At 45.1% G+C, this 22968-nt stretch overlaps 2 protein-coding genes across 5 annotated transcripts in view; one reads left to right on the top strand and one right to left on the bottom strand.

Moving 5' to 3' along the window:
- Positions 1 to 525: 525 nt before the first annotated feature.
- LOC124254798 lies at positions 526 to 3195 on the top strand. Its single transcript, XM_046688648.1, has one exon. It carries the CDS (start codon positions 538 to 540, stop codon positions 2356 to 2358), a length of 1821 nt encoding a protein of 606 aa, XP_046544604.1. The 5' UTR covers positions 526 to 537; the 3' UTR covers positions 2359 to 3195.
- A 2731-nt stretch (positions 3196 to 5926) lies between these two features.
- The window catches only part of LOC124254804, a 31853-nt gene continuing 14811 nt past the window's right edge, over positions 5927 to 22968 (bottom strand). For 2 of the 4 annotated variants that reach the window (XM_046688659.1, XM_046688658.1), the window contains exon 6: positions 21684 to 22119. In XM_046688659.1, coding sequence (XP_046544615.1) covers positions 21812 to 22119 — 308 coding nt within the window. In that variant the 3' untranslated portion in view covers positions 21684 to 21811. Of the gene's footprint in view, positions 6527 to 6816; positions 6926 to 7473; positions 7510 to 7848; positions 7885 to 21683; positions 22120 to 22968 lie in introns of those variants that run through there. The other 2 variants (XM_046688660.1, XM_046688661.1) reach the window with 2 other exon arrangements.

Raw genomic sequence — 22968 nt, 5'->3', positions numbered from 1 at the left:
CCACTGTCGCCAGCTGGATGACGGAGGTTTCATGATTGCCTGTGATGACTGCGATGAGTGGTTCCATGGAGCTTGTGTAGGAGTGACAGAGACCATGGCGGAGGCCATGGACGAATACCACTGTCCCATCTGCGGATCAGGAGCAGTGGGACCCTTGGGTGGTGCAGAGGCGTTTTGATCTTTCGGGGTGGTTAGAGGTGAGAGGTGGGGATTGACAATCGTATCAGAGGTTGGTTTTTGGTTTACAGGAATCCGCATCAGACTCAACCAACATGGATCGTGAAAGGCCAGAGAGGAAGGTTTTGGAGTGGCGGGAGAGGCCTACTCCTGGTGCAGACATTAGGGAATGCTTGTCGGGCGGAACCAACGAACCGCGCCGAGGACGGGAGGAGAGAGGTAGAGAGAGAGGTGGAGAGCAGAGAGGTGGAGAGAAGAGAGGTGGAGAGGAGAGAGGTGGAGGTGAGACAGGAGCGCCCTACGCGAAGTAGACAACGGAGTTATGGGGAGCGGGTGGTGGTCCGGCCCACTGTGGAGGGGATGCCGGTGCAGGTCGTCATCAGACCCCGGAGGAGATCGCCACCATGCCGGAGGAGAGAGGTACCACCACCGAAGAGGCCGAGTTCAACAGTGACCAGACCAGGCCTTCCTCAGGGAGGACCCTGGGGGCCTAAAAGGACAAAGAAGGAGGAGGAGAGATACCCCGTGGTGTGGGACTACTTGGGGCGACCAGGGGCCGGAAGGGGACGGTTCCTGGAGCAGACCAGAGACAGGAGGGGCCCCCATCCAGGACCAAGGGGGGTCTTGGAGTCGACACCCGCGGTGGTGTCGAGGGGTGAGCCCAGGAGGTGGAGGGGTCGAGGATCCCGTTGTTCCGTAGAGGGGTGTGGGACAGTGACCCATAAACTGCAGGACCATGCCTTTTTTGCATACCTACCTCGCTATTTCCGGGCTGGGTACCCCCAGGATAACCCTCCCGAACGAGATGTGCTGGACAAATTAGTGACGGCCCTACGGCAGCTGGCGTCCTGGATTCTGGGTCCGGGCGCAACCCTGGAGGGGTTACACGAGTTTTGTAATCGGAACATTCAATTGTCCCCGGACTGCTCTCTCCAAGAGAACTCAATAGCTGGACTGAGGCATTTGTGTACGGCCCAGGGATGGCGCATCCCAACCAAATTCAGCCTGTGGCCCCTGAATTCCCCGGCGTGCCTGAAGCAATGGAGGGTGCTGCTTCATCTCCTGAATTTTGTGCCTCAGGACAAGAGGAGGGAGTTTCGCTTGTTCCTGGTTGCAGCGCCCCAACATACCCGCTGGACTGCGCGGGTCAAGGCTCCCCAGGAATGGGACCGGGAACTGATGGATGTGGGACAAGCGGAGGCTATGTGGTTGCCGGAGGACGAGGAGGTCCGAGTAGGGGAAGAAGATGAGTCCGCGGACATGGGGGCCGCTGGAGGAAGCCAGGAAGTGGAGACATTATGGGAGGAGGAGCTTGCCGCTGAGGGGTTGGTAGAAGAAGGCACGCTCCAGGGTCCAGGGGGTCTCGATCATCTGTTCGACGCCCACTTCCACCTGGACCGGACATGGGCGGGCACGTTTGGGAGAGCGCCCCAGGGGACCACTCCCGAACTATTGGCATCCGCACCAGAGGTGAGTCACCCATTTGGAGAGCTGCCCGTCTGGGGGGTTGAAGTATACTGCGACCCCCCTACGTATCCTCAGCGAATCAACAATGACCCAAGATACATCACCGCGGTCGGAATCCACACAAAGAAGGCTGCAAGCTTAACGGACAAAGTGTTCCGTCAGATTCTTGGTTTTTGGAAAGACGCCCGATGCCTAGTGGGGGAGGTCGGGTTGGATCACTCATTCGCGGCGTGGGAGTGGAGAGCCCAGGAATCCGCCCTGAAGGAGCTACTACCCCATGTCCCAGCCGGGCGGGTGGTAATATTGCACGTGAGGGGACCCACGGGAGATGAGGAGGCGGGGGCAACCCACGCCCAGGCAATACAAATCTTGAAGGGGATCTTACCTTCACAACAGCCGGTGCACGTGCACTGTTTCGCGGGTGGAGAGGAAACAGTGCAAGAATGGTTGAAGGCATTCCCCCGGGCCTACTTTGGCTTCACTGGCCGGGTGCAAGGGTTCAAGTCAGACCAAGTGGCTGGTCTGAGAGCAGTGCCGGGTGACCGGCTGCTGTTGGAAACGGACTCCCCATACATGCCACCGAAGGGGTATCGAGTCAACTCCCCGGCACTGCTGTGCCTGATTGGGGACATGGTGGCTGGGAAGAGGGGGATGAGTACTGAGGAGCTGCTTGTGGCTACAACCGCGAACGCAGCTCCGTTGTTTGCCATGTAGAGGGGCAGAGAGCCCACCCCACGGGGGAGTGGGGTAGGTAGGAGAATGATGAGGTGAGAGGTTTCACCCTAAGGAGGGGATGAAGGGGGAAATCAAGTGTGAAGAACTATGGGTTCCTCCCCAATGGGAAGGTAGGACAGGGGGCATGTGAAGAGCTGTGTGCCATATTCCATAGGAGGTGGAGCCCGGGTATATTGTGCAAGGGACAGTTGGTCCCACCCTAACGCAGGGGTGGGTTGGGGATAAGGATGTGATGAACTGTTGGTTCCACCCAAAAGGGCGGGTTCGATTCCGAGGAGGGAGCTGGGGATCACCCGCTCATGTGAACAATATGATAAAGGCACGGACCCTTGAACCTGGGGAAACAGGAAGTGGTTTCTCCGGGTGGACATTCATAAGGAGACCCCCCCAAGGGGAAAAGTTAACACGGGGGGGTGTGATGGCGTTGTTCCGCGGGAAGGAGCCTATAAAACAGGGAGGGATGTGGTGATCGGAGCTGTCAACCGGAAGTTGGAGGACCCGACGGAAACTGCCGGAGACAGCCGATCGCCACAGCGAGTTCGTGGAAGCCATCTTGTAAGTATGCATTGCCTGTTTCAGGGGTCTACCTAAAACCGTAGATTTGGGCGTTAATACTTGCAGGGTGCGAGCTACGGCTTACTCCACGGTGATCTAATAACGTAGTGTACACGGTGATCACTACAGTATATTCCACATTTCATTCTACAGTAACATGTCATTGAAAAGCATTAAATGAAATAGTTCCTCACTTATTGGGCACAGACAAAACATGATTAATGCACACACTGAACCTTAAACCAGTAAACACAAAACACAGCTCCCATTATACACCCAAGGAATATATAGATTCCTCTGTTACACTGTTGCAAACATATTGCATCATAATCCTGAAAGCTGCATGCACAGAAAACATCAACAAGACTAAATCTAAGACTAGTTGTACGTGCGTGTGCAGAGAAGACGCAATGCTATATTGTGGGATCATGTGGGAAGATCTGTGACTTCCATTTACCTCTGCAGGAAGATGACTACAAAATGAATGACTTTGATGATTTGAGTATGCGAGGTATCATAATGTTTGTATATTGAGGTTGACACCCGTACTGATGATTGTTATATACAGACTAGATAGGAGATGAGGAGCCTTGTGGTTTAGGCGTGAGATCGTAGATTCCTAATGCTGGTATAATATGTCAAGGGTATTGCTTGAAAACACACGCACGCACGCACGCACGCACGCACACACACACACACACACTGTATAATTTAGCCATACAAGTTGAAATACAAAGACCATTAGCCACATTTGCTGCTTGTCAAACTGTAGGTTGGTCTAATTAAGAAAAAAATAAGCAAACTCAGAAGTGGCAGTCAACACCAACACGAAAGTCCGCAGGTTCTCAAAAGTGAAGTTAAACTTGACCCTTGAAGATCTGGTGTAGAACTGGTACTTCAGCAACCCATGCTGGTTGTATGAGGCGACCGACGGGATCGGGCATCCGTCTTTGAAAGGCATTTAGAAGTTATACACATAAAAGACGCCGTCGTGTTGACATCCCTCAATTTTCACCTTTGTGTGAGATGGATGATGACAAGATGCTTGGTCAGTCGTGTCAGGGTCAAACACAGACATTATTAACCGGCGAATCCATGGAGTTTCCATGTTCATCACTGATGATCGAACACAATAAGGAAATGTCAGCGTAAGCGATGAAAGTCCAGAAGGTCAAACATGATGCCAGTGTTTCTGAAAACATGCTTCGTGCAACCTCTCATCTCTACTAATGAGGAAAAACCTATAGACATTGCGAAACTCTTATTGAAATCAACATACTTGATAACGCATATATTGGACCAATGCACCCTGTTACTCAGGGTGATAAACATTAGATTTGAACTGTTGAACTCCCAATTCACTAATGATCTGGGGAAATTTTAGACTGAACTACTTTGTATAAGCCAACTTTGGTGATGACTTTGATCTAATCAAAGCGACAAAACTCTGTCCTTATTAACAAGGGTCGACTGTACGACTATAGCATGAGCGCATGTGTGTATGAATCACTAGTAACATATAGAGATGACACCGGGTGTGTCCTGACCCCCGGTGACACCGGTCACAAACACATGCAAAGGCATATATCATTTGTTCACCTGAAAAAAGAAACCCATTGGAACGTAAATTAAACTAGGAATAGGGAATAACATAGGACATTCTTAGGTTTTTAGGATTCTTGTCAGTGATATGTTGACGCTCTTCGAAAAATCGCAGAATGAGCATGCTCGGAGCTGTAAGAAAATTGGTCAACAAAACTGGGAAAGTGTTCTATTTGGAAAGTTGAAGTTAGCCCTCTTGTCACACAGTCTTGTGGAAATTGCACTCTGAATCTTTATGGATAGGGTTAAACATGAAACAGATGAGGCGGTCTCACTGGATTCCTGTACTTCTTCTTCAGGTGGATCAGCAGAAGGGAATATCTGATGACTTTTGAAGGAAAGCATAGATCATAGATATACCTGAAGCTCAATCTAAACTTCTCAGATACCTTCTTTTGACTTTGCCAGCCGAGCAGAGCTTCTTGTATATGTGCATAAAGGAAAGGGTCTTCACAAAGTGGAGCAAGTTGGTGTCCATAACGTTGCATGCAATTGCCGAAGCGCACATAATTGTTTTCAAAATCTGGTCACCAGAGGTTGTTTTAGGCAGGTTACAACCTCAATCAACAGTGACACGACTGAAGGTCTCCATAAATAGCTAGCTTGTATCGCCGTCAAAGACGTGATTGTTTAGTTCCCCATACTGCCTGACACGTTTCAATTTGAAACATCCGGACGAAAACCAGGACAAAAGAAATTGTGTAAAATCGTATTACCAGTTTTGTTACACACATGGCACAGAAAGGTAAAAAAAATAATAGACCAAATGGATAACAAAACATTTCCTTCAACATTACGGCTGTCTATCAGCTTCCAATGTGGTCTAGTTGTTAGGATTCCCGGATTTCATCCAACACAAAAAAATCCATTTTCTTAAGACATCTTTGCAGAAAGCAGACTGATTCCAGGTACATCATGAGCATGCGTTCATGAATCACTATAAAATAGTGATGATACCAGGTGTTCGCCAAAAGATAAGCATATGCTGCCCCACAGGTGGCACCAGTCACAAACACATGCAAAGGCAAGTTATGTGCTAGAAGCACATGGAAACATACAGTAAATGTCAAATTAGGGCATCATTGATGTGTCAAGCTACAAATATAACACCTGGGTTTTCAGAGAGCATTACCCAAAAAGGTAGGACGCCCCCTTACAGTAAAGACTGGTGTGCCCATGTGTCTATCAGAACAGTAATTGTAATTTCTTGTCACAGCAAAGTGACTAGGAATTTCTTTAGGGGAACTATTTCTGCTTTTCATTTATAATTCAATATAAACTATATTATAACTCCGGGCGGATGCTCAAACCACTACACCACGGAGACGGTCCCCAGCACGTCGTCCCGGACAAATAGGACTGATAGGGTGGTAAGACTCGGTAAGTTGTCGTCATTTTTACCGAATAATGCTTTACTCCGAGCCAGGGTTTAGTGTGTTACAGTCGTGTAAACATGATATAAAAGAGACGAGCCTCTATAGAAGCAAGAAACAAACCTTGTAGATACACAGAATCCTCACTGATAAAAGGACCTTTCACTCAGAAATTGAAAATTGGTTTATAAACTGAGCCCATAAGAGCAGAAGAAGACTAAACAGAACGTCAATGGGTAACACAATGTACTTTTGAAGAACGGGTCGGCAAGACGAGAGGCAGTGGTATTATTGGGAAATACTAAAATAACTAATGTGACCCATGTACTCTGATACATTAACCTGGAAATACTGACGTAATTAGAAAGTCATGCACTCATCAGAAATACACATTACAGAGGCATTACATTATTGGACATGATAAACCATGCAATTCCACATGCTAATCGCATCAGGGAAACATCTACAGGAACCATCCTTTCAAAAATTTATAATGCAGACAAATTCAAATATCTATTTAGCCTCCTTTCTTCAGATTCAGCTTCTCATACCTTTGTCAGGTATTGCCTGATGTCATTGGTATGCCTGCTTCAGTGGGAACTCCTCCTTCTGGTGACCTGATGACAAGCAAACAAATAACCATTGTAGTTCATTATTTCATGTTTGTTATTTTCAGAATAATCTTACCAGGGTAATCGTAGCTGTATAGGCTTGACTTGCAAGTATTGTCTAAAGAAAACAGTTTGTCTCGTCAAAGAGGTTCTGTATCCTGTTTTATAGGGAATGTTTTTCAAACAAAGTTGCGTATTTCTTCAGAAAATTGTGTCAAAAGCAATGTCAGTTTACACGGGGATAACCCTCACGAACCTACACTGAATTACGCGGAAGACAGTTATTAGTGGATTACCTATTTATGAGTTTCCTTTTTCTCCATAATCCAAACACTCCAAGTAGTCCAATAGCTACTACGCAAGGTATAAGAACTCCCAACACAATAGCTAAGGTATTATCATCCTCTGCAATAAATGAAAAACAAAACAGTTACCTAAAATCAGGTCACATTTAAGATTTTTAGAAGACAAAATCCCCTTTATCCTTGGTTATACAATCACCAAATATCGTACATGTATGTATACAGGTAAAACGTCTATAGTCACAAAGCGTGTGGGCAAACTTCTTTGATGGGCATTTTAGAAGTTGAGTTGATGAAGCATGATCACAATTTTTATGGATAGACACTTTCTTTTATTCTGTGGAGGCGACGTTTCGACATAGGTTCTAATGTCATTGTCAAGCAAAATTGCCATCATTCTCCGTGTCGGTAGAATTGATATTATAGGAGAATCAGCTGTCCAGTGCAATATTATATGCTTTGTCTGGTTTTGTCCAATGTTGTATGTAGTTTGGTCATGTGAACAAGCAAAATTTAAACATATTTCCATGGAAGAGAACAGTTCATGTAAATGTCTTTGGTGGGTGGTGTTTGATAGTCACGATGTGTCTGAGACAAATTATAACTGTACACAAAGTCATAGAGCATACATAGATGTGGAGGGAAGCTTACCTGCCGGTGTGGGCTTGGGTGTTGTCGTTCCTTCACCTGAAACATAAAGGGAAAATCAGTAAGAGTCAGTATATCACATTATGCAAAATACATTATCATTTGTTAGAATTTACCAGACAAACCACGGCAGAAACAATATGGAGAAAAGATGAATGACATTTTGGATCGTAACCATGTTCAATCTGAGATACAAACACCACAATCTTTGGATATTTCCATGACTAAATAGCAGAATTGTGCATGGTTAGTTACTGAGCCTTAAACAATTCAACCACCGTTCAAAACAAATTTGATATCAAACTGATAGTTCAGTATAGTTATGTGACCGTTTATGAAACATCGTTCAATTACTTACAATTTATAGATGTCACGTACCTGGTCTGGAGGTCGAGGTGCTATGTGTGTTACAATCTGAAAAATGAATATGAAAAACATGACATTTCTCAAAATATGACTCAATTTGAGAGTCGAAATGACGTATACATGAAAGACTACTTGTGAATAAACTGTGAGCAGCCATTACGTTTTGACATTTACGCATCAAACATATAACTCAACGATTCACTTTCTGTTGCAGTACCGTAAGTGAGACAATATCACGTGCAAAATACTAAAATCTAAAAGCAAAATATCCAGGAGCATATCTCACCTTATGTCATGCTGTCGTATCTGGCAAATATCTTTCATCAGCAATCATGCATATTTTATGACATAGCTTGTGGCTAAATGTAACAGAAATGACTTTGAAGGTATTCATCTTAATTAAGTATTCATTCACATGCTTGCGGGGGCCATTATTGGGAAACGCATGTCTCACTTCCTGGGACATGCACGATACGGTTAGACGTAAATGTCCACGCACATTTTACCATTTCCGTTATGGTACTTGACAAGGTTTAGTCACAGTCGTGTGGCCACGGACTAGGTGATTTAGATTATGGTGCTTGACAAGGTTTAGTTACAATCGTGTTGCAACGAAATGGGGGATTTCGATTATTGTTCTTGACAAGGCTTACAAGCGTTTGGTACGAATTTTGGGATTTTGAATATGGTGCTTGACAAGGTTTAGTTTGGGGTATTTGGGGTATTGTTTAAAAATAGATATGCACACACGTATGACGAATGGAAATAGAAATGCAACTCATCACACAAAAGATGACATTTCTTTGTTACTTCCTGGAACGTTAGTAATGTTTTGTTCCAAGCATTCCCAGACAAAATGCAGATTAGTGAAATGAATAACAGAATTAGCCTTGTTATCTGCACATAAGACAGGCAGAGTTCAGTCTATCAAACACAGGGTCATCTTACATTTTTAGGGTTGTTTTGGGGATTTTAGAGAAACAATAAACAAAAAAATGAAGTTATTAAGAGGGAAAAGCGGATCTATTGACGTATTGATCTATTAATTGATGTATTTTTTCCTTCTGTTCATTTATTAATGACTTTCTTGTCTACTTATCTCATGCTATTAGTTTACGTGACTTAGAATACAGTTATCTAGTTTTCACGCTGCCCATTTGCCCATCCACCTATTCAAATATTTATATATACATTCACCAAGTTGATGTACATGCATATCCCTCTACTTAACTACCCAACTATTACGACCCGAAACATCACTTTTGCTAAATAACAGTATATTTCAACCATATAGCTAAAGATCTAAATACTTACACATGTATCTAGTTTTATTTTTTGTTGAATTACAAGTCTTCTGCTACTAATGAAATCCTACATTTCCAACATTTCATTTCCTTTACTTTTCACCGCAATGTGAATAAAATATGATGAAAATGTTGGGGGTGGGGGTTCTATATGTTTCCTTTTTAAACCTTTAAGAAAACCTTCGTTGGTGGGAAAATGGATGATGATACACAGAGCATATTCCATGTGTCAAATGAAATAAGGTGTATCTGTCATCGGGTGATGTGAAAATATGACGTTCTTCTGTCACGAGAAATTCACAAAACAATGAAACATTCTATTTTTATACTTTTACAACTTTGCTTAATTAGATTATTACGCTGAGATAGTTATCTACGTTATCCCTACTGTAAACTAAAACTATTCACTTCTTTGTTCATCCACACAGATAAAACACGGTTCGGTATTCGAAAATGAAATATAAATCGTGACAACACATATCGGTATCAGTTTCTATCTAATTCGTATTGCAATTAATACTTATGACTGACTGACTGAGTTTGGTTTTACGCCGCTTTTAGGAATATTCCAGCAACATCACGGCGGGGGACACCAGAAATGGGCTTCACACATTGTGCCCATGTGGGGATTCGAACCCGGGTCTTCGGCGTCACGAGCAAACGCTTTAACCACTAGGCTACCCCACCGCCCCTAATACTTATGATGATAAACATCAAACAATCATTACACTGAAGCATTGCTGATCATCAAACTTTGGACACATAACTTGTGACGAAATGTCTATGTTTTGCTACTCAGAATGTGTCTGATTTCATGTTAGGATCTAAAATCTACTAGGGAACCTCACTGTTCAAATTTTTTCAGGATATTCAAGTCAAAGCATTAACACAAACTACATGATCTATGTCAATACATTCAGGAGTGGTGCAGGTTCGTTCATACGAGGAGCTCCAGACTATCACAATACGTATATGTTTTCCTAAAGTCCTAAATGATAAAACTATGAAAAAGAAACAACACATAGAGCCAACATAACTACTTTACTTTTCCAAAATGATTTAAGTTTGGCATGGTTTGATCGAAAAATCGGTGATCTCTAGGTATCTTCAAACGGATAAAAACGGTGTTTACGAACCTTGACGTATATCGCTTGAACCTTCACCTAAATAGTAGTATCTAGTAGTAAAGTGTGCACTTCCCATGTTCACAGGTGCATAAGGATTGTACAGGCATATTTGTCAATTGTTTAACAACATCCGTTACTTAAATATCGCTTAATGTTGAAATCATCTAGAAGTTCCAAGATAATGATAGGGCTTTCCTTACAGGAAGAGTGTATACTAAACGCCAAAAGAAACGTTGCCCTCCTTCCTAAGGTACCTATCTTCAGCTGGCGTTGTGACGTATGGACGTCCACTGCTTGGTTTGTCTACGGTGACCCCAGTCTCTCTGTAGCGCTGAATCAGTCTTATAACCCTGATACAATGGCGTTGGCAACAGCATTGTATGTCGACCCCATCTGCACCATCCCAATGGCTCTTTCCCTCTCTTCAGCTGTTGGCATATCGTGGCATATTTCTTGTACTTGTGTATCATACCATGTATTCTAGGCTCTCTTCATACCCTATAGAATCATTCTACATGTGAAATGGAGGCAAATACTGCTTCAATATTGGTGCGTTTTGGCGATTGATATTGCTATGTGTAAACAGAAAATGGAAAAATGTTACTTTGCAAACAAAAAATTTAACAAAGATAATTTTAGATGTTCCCAAACATTTTTTCACAATATCAAAAACACGTTTTACTTGTTTTTATTAATGCAAATCAGTAGAAAATGTTTTAAAAGACTGAAATCACAGGAATGATTATTTTACAATTTTTCACACTCTACAACAGTTGTTTCTTATTTTAATAGTTGAAAAATGGCGACTTTAAATGGTTTATCATTGTCCCAAAGCAGAATTTTATGTCAACCTTTCTCACTGTTATTGTTTTTTTTCGGCATGATAATATAGGTCAATTGAACTCTTCTGAAAAAGATGCATTTCACCTAAATATGAAACATTTGAGAATTTTTTTTCGTGATTTGCATAAAGCTGTTTTATTAAGCTTCCTTGTAAACCAATACCTTATAAGATATCTTTGATAGTTTTTCAGTAATTCATAAAGGTAGGAGGGTAACGTTTCTTTTGGCGTTTAGTGTATTTGTGTTACAGATCGGATGCTTTCAGTACTGAATAAACTATGTTGACGTATGATTGCCTTTTCGAAGCTGTTCGCAAGTAGCATTATGTTCATTTCAAGTGTTATGGCAGTCTGCCGAGTATATCTACAGGTAGAAGTGACAAAACCCTTTCCACATCCATAAGAAACAGTGTTACAGCTACACGATATGGTTTGTAAACAATCGAGTCTGGACCAGAAGTTCTAGTGGTTGAACCATACGATAGGATGACTGAGCACGTGTTAATGAATCAGTATGTCAGGTTTTCATGAACAGATGAGCGTATCCTGCCCAAAATGGGGCATATGTAAAGCCCTACATCCATCACTGTTTAGACGACAGCACCATACTATCTGTATTGCCAACTTGTATATTTGTATTTCATATCAGCATCATCTACACTCCAAGCACCCACTACTTAATCGATCGACAGATCTACTCAACCATTCTTCCCTAACAAGGTTAATATGATTCAAGCTATTTGATTCACCACTTTTGTAATCTGTCATATTATATCCGTTAAGTAATATCAATATCAATGAAAGATGTGAGATTCACAAAATTATCTGCGTTCCCAAAATTGTACCGAAGAAGCTAAAATACCATCAGTTACACAAGCACTGTTTAAACCTATAAAGGTAAAAACCTTTCTTTTTTTTTTGTATTTTCAATTCAGAATATGTATGCTTAGAAATGAGGATGTATATAAAACCTAGAGTTTTTTTAGGTTCCTTTTTTCAACTTCAGGTTCTGCAAGTGCCAGTGTGAGTATGGTTTTATGCCACTTTTAGCAATATTCCAGCAATATCACGACAGGGATCACCAGAAATGGGCTTCACACATTCTGCCCATCTGGGGAATCGAACCCAGCTCTTCGTCGTGACGAGCGAACGCTTTAACCTCTAGGCTACCTCACAGCCCCGCAAGGGCCAGAGGAATAGTACCGAAGATTAAGTAATGAAAAGGGAAATAATATCATACACAACGAAATCAGAATATATTCCAGTAGTATAGAGGATAGCGGTTTCAGCTCAGTCCTCCTAAAGCAATATTGTCATGAATTGAAGGCCCTACAAAGTATGAAAATATTGTAGAATGATGAGAACCATCAATCGATGTTCATAGTTTAAAAGTGTATAATTTTTTTTCCCTTTTAGAGAAAACATATTGTAAGAAGTATAACGAAAATGAATCAGGAAGAAAAATTGATGTATCAGGACATACCAAGACAGTGGCTTCAAGATATTGATGAAGCAATGCATGATTTACCAGCATCGTTTATTCAGAAAATATCAGGGAGAGTAGGAGAATCAATAGGAATATTTGGTTGGAGTAAGCGAGAAGGTAAAAGCGGAGGGGTTATTTGGGCAAATAACAGTCTGGAGAGAGCGTTAGGAGAGAATTCTCACTACGCTGTAACACTACCATTTGCAAAACAGACAATTAAGTGTGTAGTAAGAGACGAAGGCGATTCAAATGCTGGTTTTGAAATTCATGTGGGACCAGCTACGACATTCCGGAATAACAAATGCAGACTAATAGCTTACTGTCCAACCACATTGACGGTCTTGCCTAACATCATAAGACCATCAGATTACGATTTTGAGTGAGGTACGACTTGTAATTCCTCTCACACGAGTCCTCGGCCTGGCCCGTCTTTGAGATAATACAGATTGGGTTCCTTGTCATTGATATTAACTCAGTCGATGTTGTACGTTTTCATCAACCATATTGGATCCATAGCACGTTTTCTACTATCTCCCTCGTGTTCACCCGTCTGGTACAAATACCTAACAATGACAGAGTCTGGTAATTTTTCTCTTTTGTGCCTGGCGCAGATGATCCGACAGTGATAGATTTCATTTTGATGGTTTCGACGTTTTTCTTGCATACGAGTCAAGTGACTTCGTTGTTGATGGCCGACACAACTCGAGGCAAATGTACAACCCGTTCTGTAAATCGTTTCTCGGGGGTGATCATATCCTGTGCATAATGATAGCTGAACAGTCGCTTGGCTAAGGTGCGGTTGAATCTCTCGACTAAAGGCTTGACTGCAATGAGCTCCCGCCATGGCTCGTTTAACCCGTACTTTGTGCTTAGCCAGTAGCTGCGACACAGCTCCCATAAACTCTCATCTGGGATCGACCTGCAGCTCGGCAGGCAAGGTTATGTGACTGCACTGGTATATGCGTTTGGGTGCTTTGGTGACTTAGGTCGAATCTTTCTTTGTCAACGCTTTGGCTTCTTCATAGAAACTGGCAACATCCACGACTGTCAGTGCATACTTGTACGTTTTACGTCGTGCTTGATATGTTTTTTCACCAAGTATTTTTTCACGCCTTTCACCTTTCTGATTTTGTCATTGTTTGCTTTCTTGATCGAATACATTTTAGGCCTCAACTCAACGTATTCAGCGATCGTCATGCCAGCATGCGGTAGATGTGTTTCTCCATGTCCTCATACACGTCCTCGGTATGAATTTCCATCAGCAGCGAATCCGTGTCCGTGTACAGCACCTTGCATTGATCGCCGTACTGCGTTTTGACTTCGTTGTAATAAAAGTCGTACATCAAGTGTTTGGATAAGTCCAGGATGCTCATCCCCACGTAAACAGGCCGGTTGAATTTGATGTGGCTTTTGTTCATGTGCAGTGCCACCAAGTCGCCAGAGAATATCTTGTTTCAGTTGAATGCCGGGGTGGCTATCAGTTTCCTGAGGTTTTCTTCCTCGTGAACTCAGACTTACTTCAGGTCGAGTCGTTTAGCAAATTTTCCATAGTCTTGCCAAACACCAAGTTGTTCATGAGTTTGTAGAGATTTTTTTCGAAATTGCTGCTGGCTAGTTTTCGTAAATCCGTGTTCATTCGGATGTACGGCTCCATCCACGGACTTTGATTGAATTGTAGCGCTCGGTGAATTTTTTTCAGCTTCATTCCCCACGACATGTACAGCTGCAGGTTTCTGTAGTGCACGATGTACTTTTTCTTATCCATCAAGTTGCGCACGAGTTTCTTTATCTTGGCCAGTTTACTTTTGTCTAGCAAGTCTCGTTGGTAGTCGGACATCCAGTCTTGATTCATCGCAACCTCTCGGGAGCCAGTGTCCAGCTGTTGTGTGGCCAATGTAACTCTGCAAGATAGTCCCAGTCCACTTCGCGTATGTAGCCAACGTTCGAATCCGGAGCGATGCTCGGTCAAAAAGTTTCAATTGCACGCTGGTCTTTTTCAACAAGGCATCCCAGGAGAGACCGGGACTGGTGTAATACCAGACAGGATCCAAGTCGTATTGTTTCAAGCTGTTTTTTCTGAATATTTCGAAGACGTCAGCGAGCAGCAGCAGTTTTCAAGTAGAGATCGTGGTAATCGCCTAAAGTCATGCAGACCAGTTTTTCCCACACGTAGAGTGCATGCGAGTTATCGCCCTCCCCGATACCCGAGTCGGTCAAGTGGGTGTAAAAGCCGTCCATGGGAGGTAATCGCATTTGGTCAAATCTGGACCAGTCGTCCATGTACACGTACGGATGAACGACTTTCCTCAGTAACAGAGGCCGAGTCGACACGTCAGTGTATCAATTGTTTATATGGAAGGCGTCGGGGTCATTCGCTTTCACTAGATTGTCTAGCGACCACAGCAAAAACCAAAAACTATCTATGAATTTTCTCCATATTGTTCGGAATGGAATTTATGTTGCCTTCCATTTTTTAGATGGCTTGCATAATGAGGTGAGAATCGTATTCGCCAAGGTTGTGCAACACAGGCCTGACCTCATTTTGCTTTCACCTTATCAAAACAAATTTAGGGTTGACTGCACATCACATAAATTCTGTTATACTTTTAGAAAAGTAGACTCTTCCACTGAGATTCAGGGCATTCAGAGCAACTTGACGCCTCAAAGCTTGGGCATAGTGAGAAAAAAAAAAGCCTCGAACTGAGCTGCCAGGGAAGATCTCACTCACAGCACTGATGACAGCCGATTCGAAGTCTGTCTGGTTCACATCTGGGGAGAGTTCTACACTAGTTCTTGCACTAACAGTGTCCTTCAGCAATCTAAATAACCTAACATAAGTCTGCTTGGTCTTGTTTGGGAGCAGTGAAAATGCCACAGGGTACATCCTGCCATCCACCAGACAATGAACGATGTGATCTTCATTCTCAACAGGAGGATGTGTGTGCAGACTAATGGAGGTGACGTGGTCGCCGATGGTGCTACATCTTCCATTGCTGCCAGGAATGACACACTTCCAGTGAACTGCAAGTTGACGCTTGACGTTCAGTTTGTGTCGGTATCCAGCACGGAGTACTTGTTTACCGCCTCTCTGTGAAGTAACAAACTCAGTTCTCTTAAGATTTGCCATTTTGACGCTGAGTGTGAAACTTGCAGAGGTTTATATACGACATTGCAAAAACAGAATAAGATGAGATGAGCATCTTATGTTAATACAATCAAAACATGTATGGTTTATCAAAGAAAGAACAATAAGCAGATAAGCAATGTAAGTAGATGAGTAAGTCGGTAGACAATGTACAAGATCTATTTGTTTAATGTTAACAGCCAGTTGGGTAATACCTATTATTATGATAGGGGTGGTAGAACTGGCCATTATAATCACTGTAGGCGAAATGAGGTGTAGGCAATATGAGGGCAAGCCGCAACACCACGGGGATGAGTATGATTTTGGGATTGATTCTCAGTTTCAAGTTGCGCGCATTGCGTGGGGCACTCTTTAACGGCTGTTGACGGACAGTGTTCTCTCACTGAATCGCTGTTAAGCTGTTGTTTGCACACCTGGCAATGAGTAGCCTTCTTATGAGCTCTCAAGTCGTGTCATGTCATGTCATGCGCATGGGGATGATTCTATATAAATTTTTCCTGATGATTCTTTCTTTGTGTTGCATGCAAATGAGAAACTTCTCGGCTGCATCTGGACCTTGGTAGATCACTGGAGGATTCGTTTTCCCGTCGTATCGGACCACCATGTAACTGTTGCGTATTCTATTGGTGTAGATAACGTAGGGCCCGGCATTTGTTTCTTGTGGTTGACGAATTTTAAGATGTTGTTGTCTTCCTTGGGCATGTCACCCTCTGCCCCACGCCTAAGCAGTCCTCTGCGTGACGGTTTTTATGCTGCCAACTGCCCACATGGATCCCATGTGCGTCAATCGTTCCAACGATTCCTGTATTTTTGGCAGCGACAAGTCAATGGTTGAATTGACCAAGGAGTCGGGTTGGAGTACGACTTCCTGCTTGCTTAAGAAATAAGGCTCGATGTGCTTGGTGCCACCGTCTGCTGCTTATCGAGCAACATTTTCACCGTCAGCTGGTACTGATCTTGCTGGCTATCAGCGGCTTAACGCCATTGATATCGATGTTCGAGTCGATGACCATCTGCCTGCCTCGCAGATACTGACCTATGCCATGCTCCGTGAGCACGAATCTCAGTTCGACCGGCTTGCTGTCTTCCAGCAATGCGATCAGCTTGGCTTTACAAAGCTTGGAGTAACCCTGCAGCCCAAGCTCACTCGCTTCGTTTTTCAATCGTTTCACAGTTAAGGGTTTGATGAATTTAATGTCGAGTAGCTCAAAGAGTTCCTCATGCGAGAATAGCCTGTCAATCCACGCTCATTGGCTATGGCTTTCAACTCTCTGACGGGAGTAGTCATGGTTGCTGTATTCACAAGTTAAAACGAATGTCTAACAGTTTGTTATGTCTTCAAGTGAAAACAAATGTCTAACAGTTCAACTTGCTGTATTCACAGTTTGCTATGTCTTCAAGTGAAATGAATGTCTAACAGTTCGTAGAACTGTTGTATGTATACATATGAAAAACCTGTTTATGAAAATTATTAAAATCTAAATATTTTAGATATTTAAATACTTACCTTACCATAGGTCTTATGCATATTACCTCAAGCACTGCTTAAAAGAGATCAGACAGTCGTTGATTCAAAAATCACTTTTACTGACCAGGTCTGAAGAACCCAGAGAGGGGAGGAGCATCCAGCGTTGGGGAGTTACCACCCTATGGTACGGTAAGTCTCTAAATATCTCAAATATTTAGATTTTAATAAATTTTTATGGATTCGACAGTAGGATGGTGGTGTCGAGCTCTACAGGACCATACCAAGTCAAAAGCAAGACCACATGTCAAGAGCAACCAGGAGAACTAACTGAATCGGCAGGCTGACGTAGGAGGCGCCTGTAACAAGAAACACATAGTAACCCAAGGACACCCAAGGTGTAAGTTATCCTTAAGACCAAAAGGGTAAGGAGAAGTAGTTACCTAATGGGCGGTAGGTCGGGTGAGTTGCTGAGCAACCACCAGAGGACCAAAGGATTGAAGACCTTCAACATCCTCGACGGCCAAATCCCGCAGGTAGTGGCTAGCGAAGACAGTAGAGGCCTTCTAGAAGCATCCCTCCATGATGGCTGGCACCGTGCAATTCCTATGGAGAGCCATGGTGGACGTCAGGGTCCTAATCTTGTGTGGGTTATTTGCTGTAGGATGAGGTAGACCCTGTGCAACATAGGTGGCCAGGATGGTCGTACGTAACCAGAACGCAATAGTATTTCTATTAACTTCACCTTTAGCCATAGAGGAAATGGGGATAAACAGTCTCTTGCGAGAGTGCGTCTTGGATGATGATTGGGCAATATACATCTTAAGAGCCCTCACAGGACAAATCAGCTCTTCCTCAGCGTCGTGGGGTCCTAGAATGAAAGACAAAGGAGGAACAGAAAACATTATGTCCGGTGGTCCTGGTAGCTGATTCTTAGCCACAAAATCCCAAAGGAGTCCCAGATGAACAGGACCATGCCGCGACTGTTCAAAATGGACCCTGGTGACATCCAATGCGTGGATCTCACTGACCCTAGCCGCCGTAGCCAGGCCCAAGAGAAAAACTGTCTTCCTGGAGAGATTCTCAAATGAGTCCAGGGGCTCGTAAGGCGGACCTCTCAGATGCCGGAGAACGATGTTAAGGTCCAAAGCAGGAGGACGAAACTTTGCCTTCTGGTCCTCCAGATTGAAAGCTTTAAGTAAGGCGATGAGTTCCGGCACCTTGGAAATCTTTTTGTCACACTTGACTGCCAACACAGAGTTAAGAGAAGACAAATGCGTTCCTATAGTGTTACCCTTGAGACGCAGGGACTTCCAAAGGAAAAGAAGGAACTCTGCTATAAACTGAGTTTAGGCCCTTGGCCTTCAGCGCCCGTTGCAGATGATCCAACCGAACAGATGAAATGGAGTCGGATCGGGATGCAGCTGTCGACTGTGCTGATGTCTGCGCAGATGAGGCCACTCTGGCAACTGTAGTTGATTTCTTCCGGCGAGACGGCGCGGATCCGGGAACCAAGTTCTGGTTGGCCACCAAGGCGCAACCAAAAGCAGACGAATCGTCACTGTCTGCTTGACCTTTGCTAACACTGCTGGCTGCAGAACTGGTGGTGGAAAGGCATATGCATCCAGACCCTCCCATGACAAGCACATGGCGTCGGCTGCCCATGTCGCAGGATCTGGAATTGGAGACACGTACAACGGCTGCTGTTTGTTGAACTTGGTTGCAAACAGGTCGATCACAGGGCGACCGTGACTGTGGCGTAGAAGGTGAATGCTTCTGGTTGTAGCATCCACTCTGTTGGCGATAGCTGGCCTGGCCTTGAGAGAGCGTCTGCTAGGACGTTCTTGCACCCTGGGATGTGCCGGGCTCTGGCTCTGATGCCATTGTTGTGCAGGAGATTGGCCAACAGAAAGGTCTGCTCTAACAACCATTTGGACCTGGTTGTTCCCTGGTTGCGAATCAACCACACCACCTTAGAATTGTCCGACGCTATCAGGAGCCTGGTGTTCCGCAGCAGAGGAATCCATTGTCGAACCGCTAGAATGACTGCTTGGAGCTCCATGTTGTTGATATGCCACCCTAGTTCGGCGTCGGACCACAGCCCCGAGGTGGTCTGGTCGCTGAGGTGTGCACCCCAACCCTGAAGAGACGCGTCTACGAAAAGTTTGTGATCGTGAACAAACTCTGTCAAGGAGACTCCTACGCAGACGTTCGACTCTACAGTCCACCAGCGGACATAAGCGTGGAGATGCAGAGGCAGGAGGAATCTCGACTGAAGATCGTCTGCCTGGATGTAAGGCAAGAGGAAGCGCTGTAACAGCCTGAGCATCAGACGACCTCTGAGCGTCAAGTCCTGGGCTGAGGTGAGGAGACCTAAGAGGGACTGCCACTCCCTGAGCGTGAGTGGCTGGGACAGACCCCGGCTGGCGAAACTGACAACTTCTCCAGCGATCCTGCGGAACCCTGACAAGGTCGCAGTGAGTCAGGAATAAGCCTCCTATGAACGTCAGTTCTTGGGACGGCTCCAGGTGCGACTTGTCCATGTTGATAATCCATCCCAGTTGCTCCAGAAGGTGCACGGCGAAAGTCATCTGTCTGCGAAGCAACTCAGGATTGAGGTGGTTCATGAGACAGTCATCTATATAAGGGTTGAAATCGATGCCCCTGAGATGGAGGAACCGGGTGATCGGCAAGGTAATCCGAGTAAAAAGCCACGGGGACGTTGAAATTCCAAACGGAAGCACTTTCCACTGGTAATGGGAACCGTTGAAAAAGAACCTCAGGTACTTCCTGTGACGATGGTAAATAGGCACATGCAAGTAAGCATCCTGGAGGTCAAGGCTGGCCAGCCAGGTCCCGGGCGCAAGCTTGTCACGAAGCTGTTCCAGGGATATGATCCGGAAATGAGGTGGCTCCCTTCTTCAGCGACCTGAGTAGGGGTGCCTCCCCCTACCACTGCCGGGCGTCGAAGGGGGCTCCCGCAGACAATCTTGTTGCCGGCGCTGAAAATCGTGGTCGGACTTGCAACGGCCACGTCGTCTGCCAGAGGCACTCTCGACCGAATCTCTTCTGGGGACGTAACGGCGCTTCCCTCTACCCCTCGTAGCCGACCTGCCACGAAAGGCTGAACTTAACGCTTCAAACGTACATAAGGACACCTCAGTATTCGTAAGCTCCGCGTGTTCCTTATAGACTTCGGGAATTCTATCATCAAGTAAGAAGCGAGACACAAAAGGGGCTGTCAGGAGTTTCCTTTTAAACTCTTCCTGCCAGGAGCAAGGCTCGAGGAAAACCTGTTCGCCGAACAACAGTCGTCATGGCCAACGCCGTCCTGAGGTGTGCCAGCAAATCATGAAGCACCTTACCCTGCCATTGGAACAGGGTGGTATGGTGTTCAATCCTCGACGCATTGTCTTCAGTAAGATCCCAAGCTGCAGCCAAAGTCGCTGAGGCCAACGCCGAAACAAGCCTTACATCTTGGAATCCTGTACACGATAAGACGACTGTGGAGAACCCGATAAATGTTTGAGAGATTCATTATGAGCCGTGCCTCCATCAGCAAATTCAAGCTATGCTATCTTATAGTCTCCTTTCCGTGACTTAGGAGCCTTTAAAGTAGTATTGAGAGACAGCTTCGCAAAATCGGCATCTAAAGAAGCCACAGCGTCGCCACCATCGGGTGAGGCGGGAGGAGTAACTCGGGAGAAGACCTAATAGCTCTCGGGTTGTCTCCTGAAGAGGGAGAAGGACACTCCAGCAGTCTATCGGCAATCCAGTCAAACAGGGAGGATAGGGGGAGGTAAGTACCCCCATCTCCTTCCTCTGGTGATGTCTCCTCATTATAGTCGGGAGAGAAATAATGCTCATCATTGTCGTCCCAAGACACGGCCGGAGCATTATACTGTTGGCCAAAGACAGCAGATGTCGGGTGCTCGGATGACACCTGAGAATCAGTAACTGCCGGAGAACATGGTCGTCGTGGCGAGCGGCAAACAGGAGGAGACCTAGAACGGGACCGATGATAGCGCCTCCCACAAGTCGGCGACCTTGAACGCCTATCCCTATCGTTGGAACGTCTGGGAGAGCGACACCTGGAATCGGATTGACGACCGCGATGACTAGAATCAGAGCTAAGACGAGGGCTGCTGGACCGACTGCGGTGACGAGCAGACCTAGAGCGAGATTGCCTAGAACGCCGGGAACGCTCAGCCTCCTGGCGTCTGGAATGCTCTTCCACTAACTGACACTGTAAATCTTCCTCTCTAGACATCGTAGAGACAGGTGCCTTCTTAGGGATATGGTAGTCTACCAGCGGTGTCGGCGTTGGTGTCGGCATCGGCACTGGCATCGGCGCTGGTTGAGGTAGCAGCCCAGCCATGTCAGAGCTAAGTGCTGCAGCCGTCGGCCCTGGGAGTGCACTAGGCGTAGGGGCAGCGCTAGGTAACAAGGGAGTAGGCGTTGGCACGGCCTGGCACGGCGCTGGCTTGGGCTTCCACTGCTGCCGGCAAGAGGAGCGTCCTCAGAAGCTTCTGTACCTCCGGATGAGATAAAGCATCTGCCCGAGACAAATCAACAAAGGCGCCAGACGGTTGTTGGGCTTCAGGCGTCAACAGACGCGGCGCAGGGGTAGGCGTCTGTTCTGTTGAAGGAGAGGAGCGTCCGGCGTCCGAGGAGGAGGAGATCGGGACCCCACCAAAGAACCAGGTGACGACATCTTCCTCTTGCCTTGCGACAACGGGTTCTTCTTGGCTGCGATATAGGCCTTGAAATCGGCAACAGACAATGGAGTACAAAAATGACAGCGCTGGGCAAGGGAACAGACAACAGTGGTGCAGTCCGGACACCAAGGGTGGGGATCCTTGGCAGATTTCTGCACCTTGCAGATGCTACAAACCTGCCGGGTCATGCACAAAGCTGTAACACACGAAAAAGTTGAAACATAACAAAACGTAAACACACAGCGAAAAAAAAACCTGCAGGTAAAATGGAAAAAAAACCAACAGCAAGAATGGGCAAGCCCAAGCAGGCGAGACAGTAGAGAAACAACCAAGATGGCTGCCCCCACTGAGCCGAGAAGCGTGTGAAACAAGCACAAAATTAGGCAATAATATCAACCCACACAACACCAAGCATGAACATTATGATGAAAGAGACATAGGAGAATACAATACATCAAACATGCCAAGTGTAGAGACACTCACAGCGTGAGAACACACCCCACACCAAAGTGAGAAACATGAGGCAGCTAGGTAGGTGAAGTTTTACTTTAATTATATTCTTCACCCTCACAGAGAAGAATAATAAGACATAAAAAACACACCACCAAAAAGCAATCAATAACTTAATATCTGAAAGAAACAGTACGTAACAAGCTAGCGAAAACAAACGTCTGACATGTAGCACGCTTAAAGAAAAGTGATTTTTGGATAGACCGCGCTTGCACGGGAGGGGAGATCACGTCACTTCCGTGCCTATACACTCGTCGATACTTGAGGCAGCCATTCTAGAGAATAGCAAACCAACGACTGTCTGATCTCTTTTAAGTGGAGCTTGAGGTAACATGCATAAGACCTATGGTAAGGTAAGTTAAAAATTTAATTAATTCTATTTTTATTTTGCGGAACTGTCGGCATTTGTGCATGTAATCTTTTTACTTGTCGTATATGAGTTTGAACCTGAAGACATCGCCGCCGTGGGCCTTGCACAAGCGATTAGGTGCACCTCTTCTACCACATGCGGCGTGGAACATTATCGATAACCCTT

This window comes from Haliotis rubra, unplaced genomic scaffold, assembly GCF_003918875.1.
Source record: "Haliotis rubra isolate DU_JTF1 unplaced genomic scaffold, ASM391887v1 Scf583, whole genome shotgun sequence".
Lineage (NCBI taxonomy): Eukaryota > Metazoa > Mollusca > Gastropoda > Lepetellida > Haliotidae > Haliotis > Haliotis rubra.
Note: the sequence above shows the minus strand (reverse complement) of the source record. Positions and strands in the feature narration are given on the sequence as shown.

Bases quoted from the DNA above. Each gene is read 5' to 3' on its own strand.
- LOC124254798 (XM_046688648.1), top strand. From the start codon at position 538: ATGCCGGTGCAGGTCGTCATCAGACCCCGGAGGAGATCGCCACCATGC.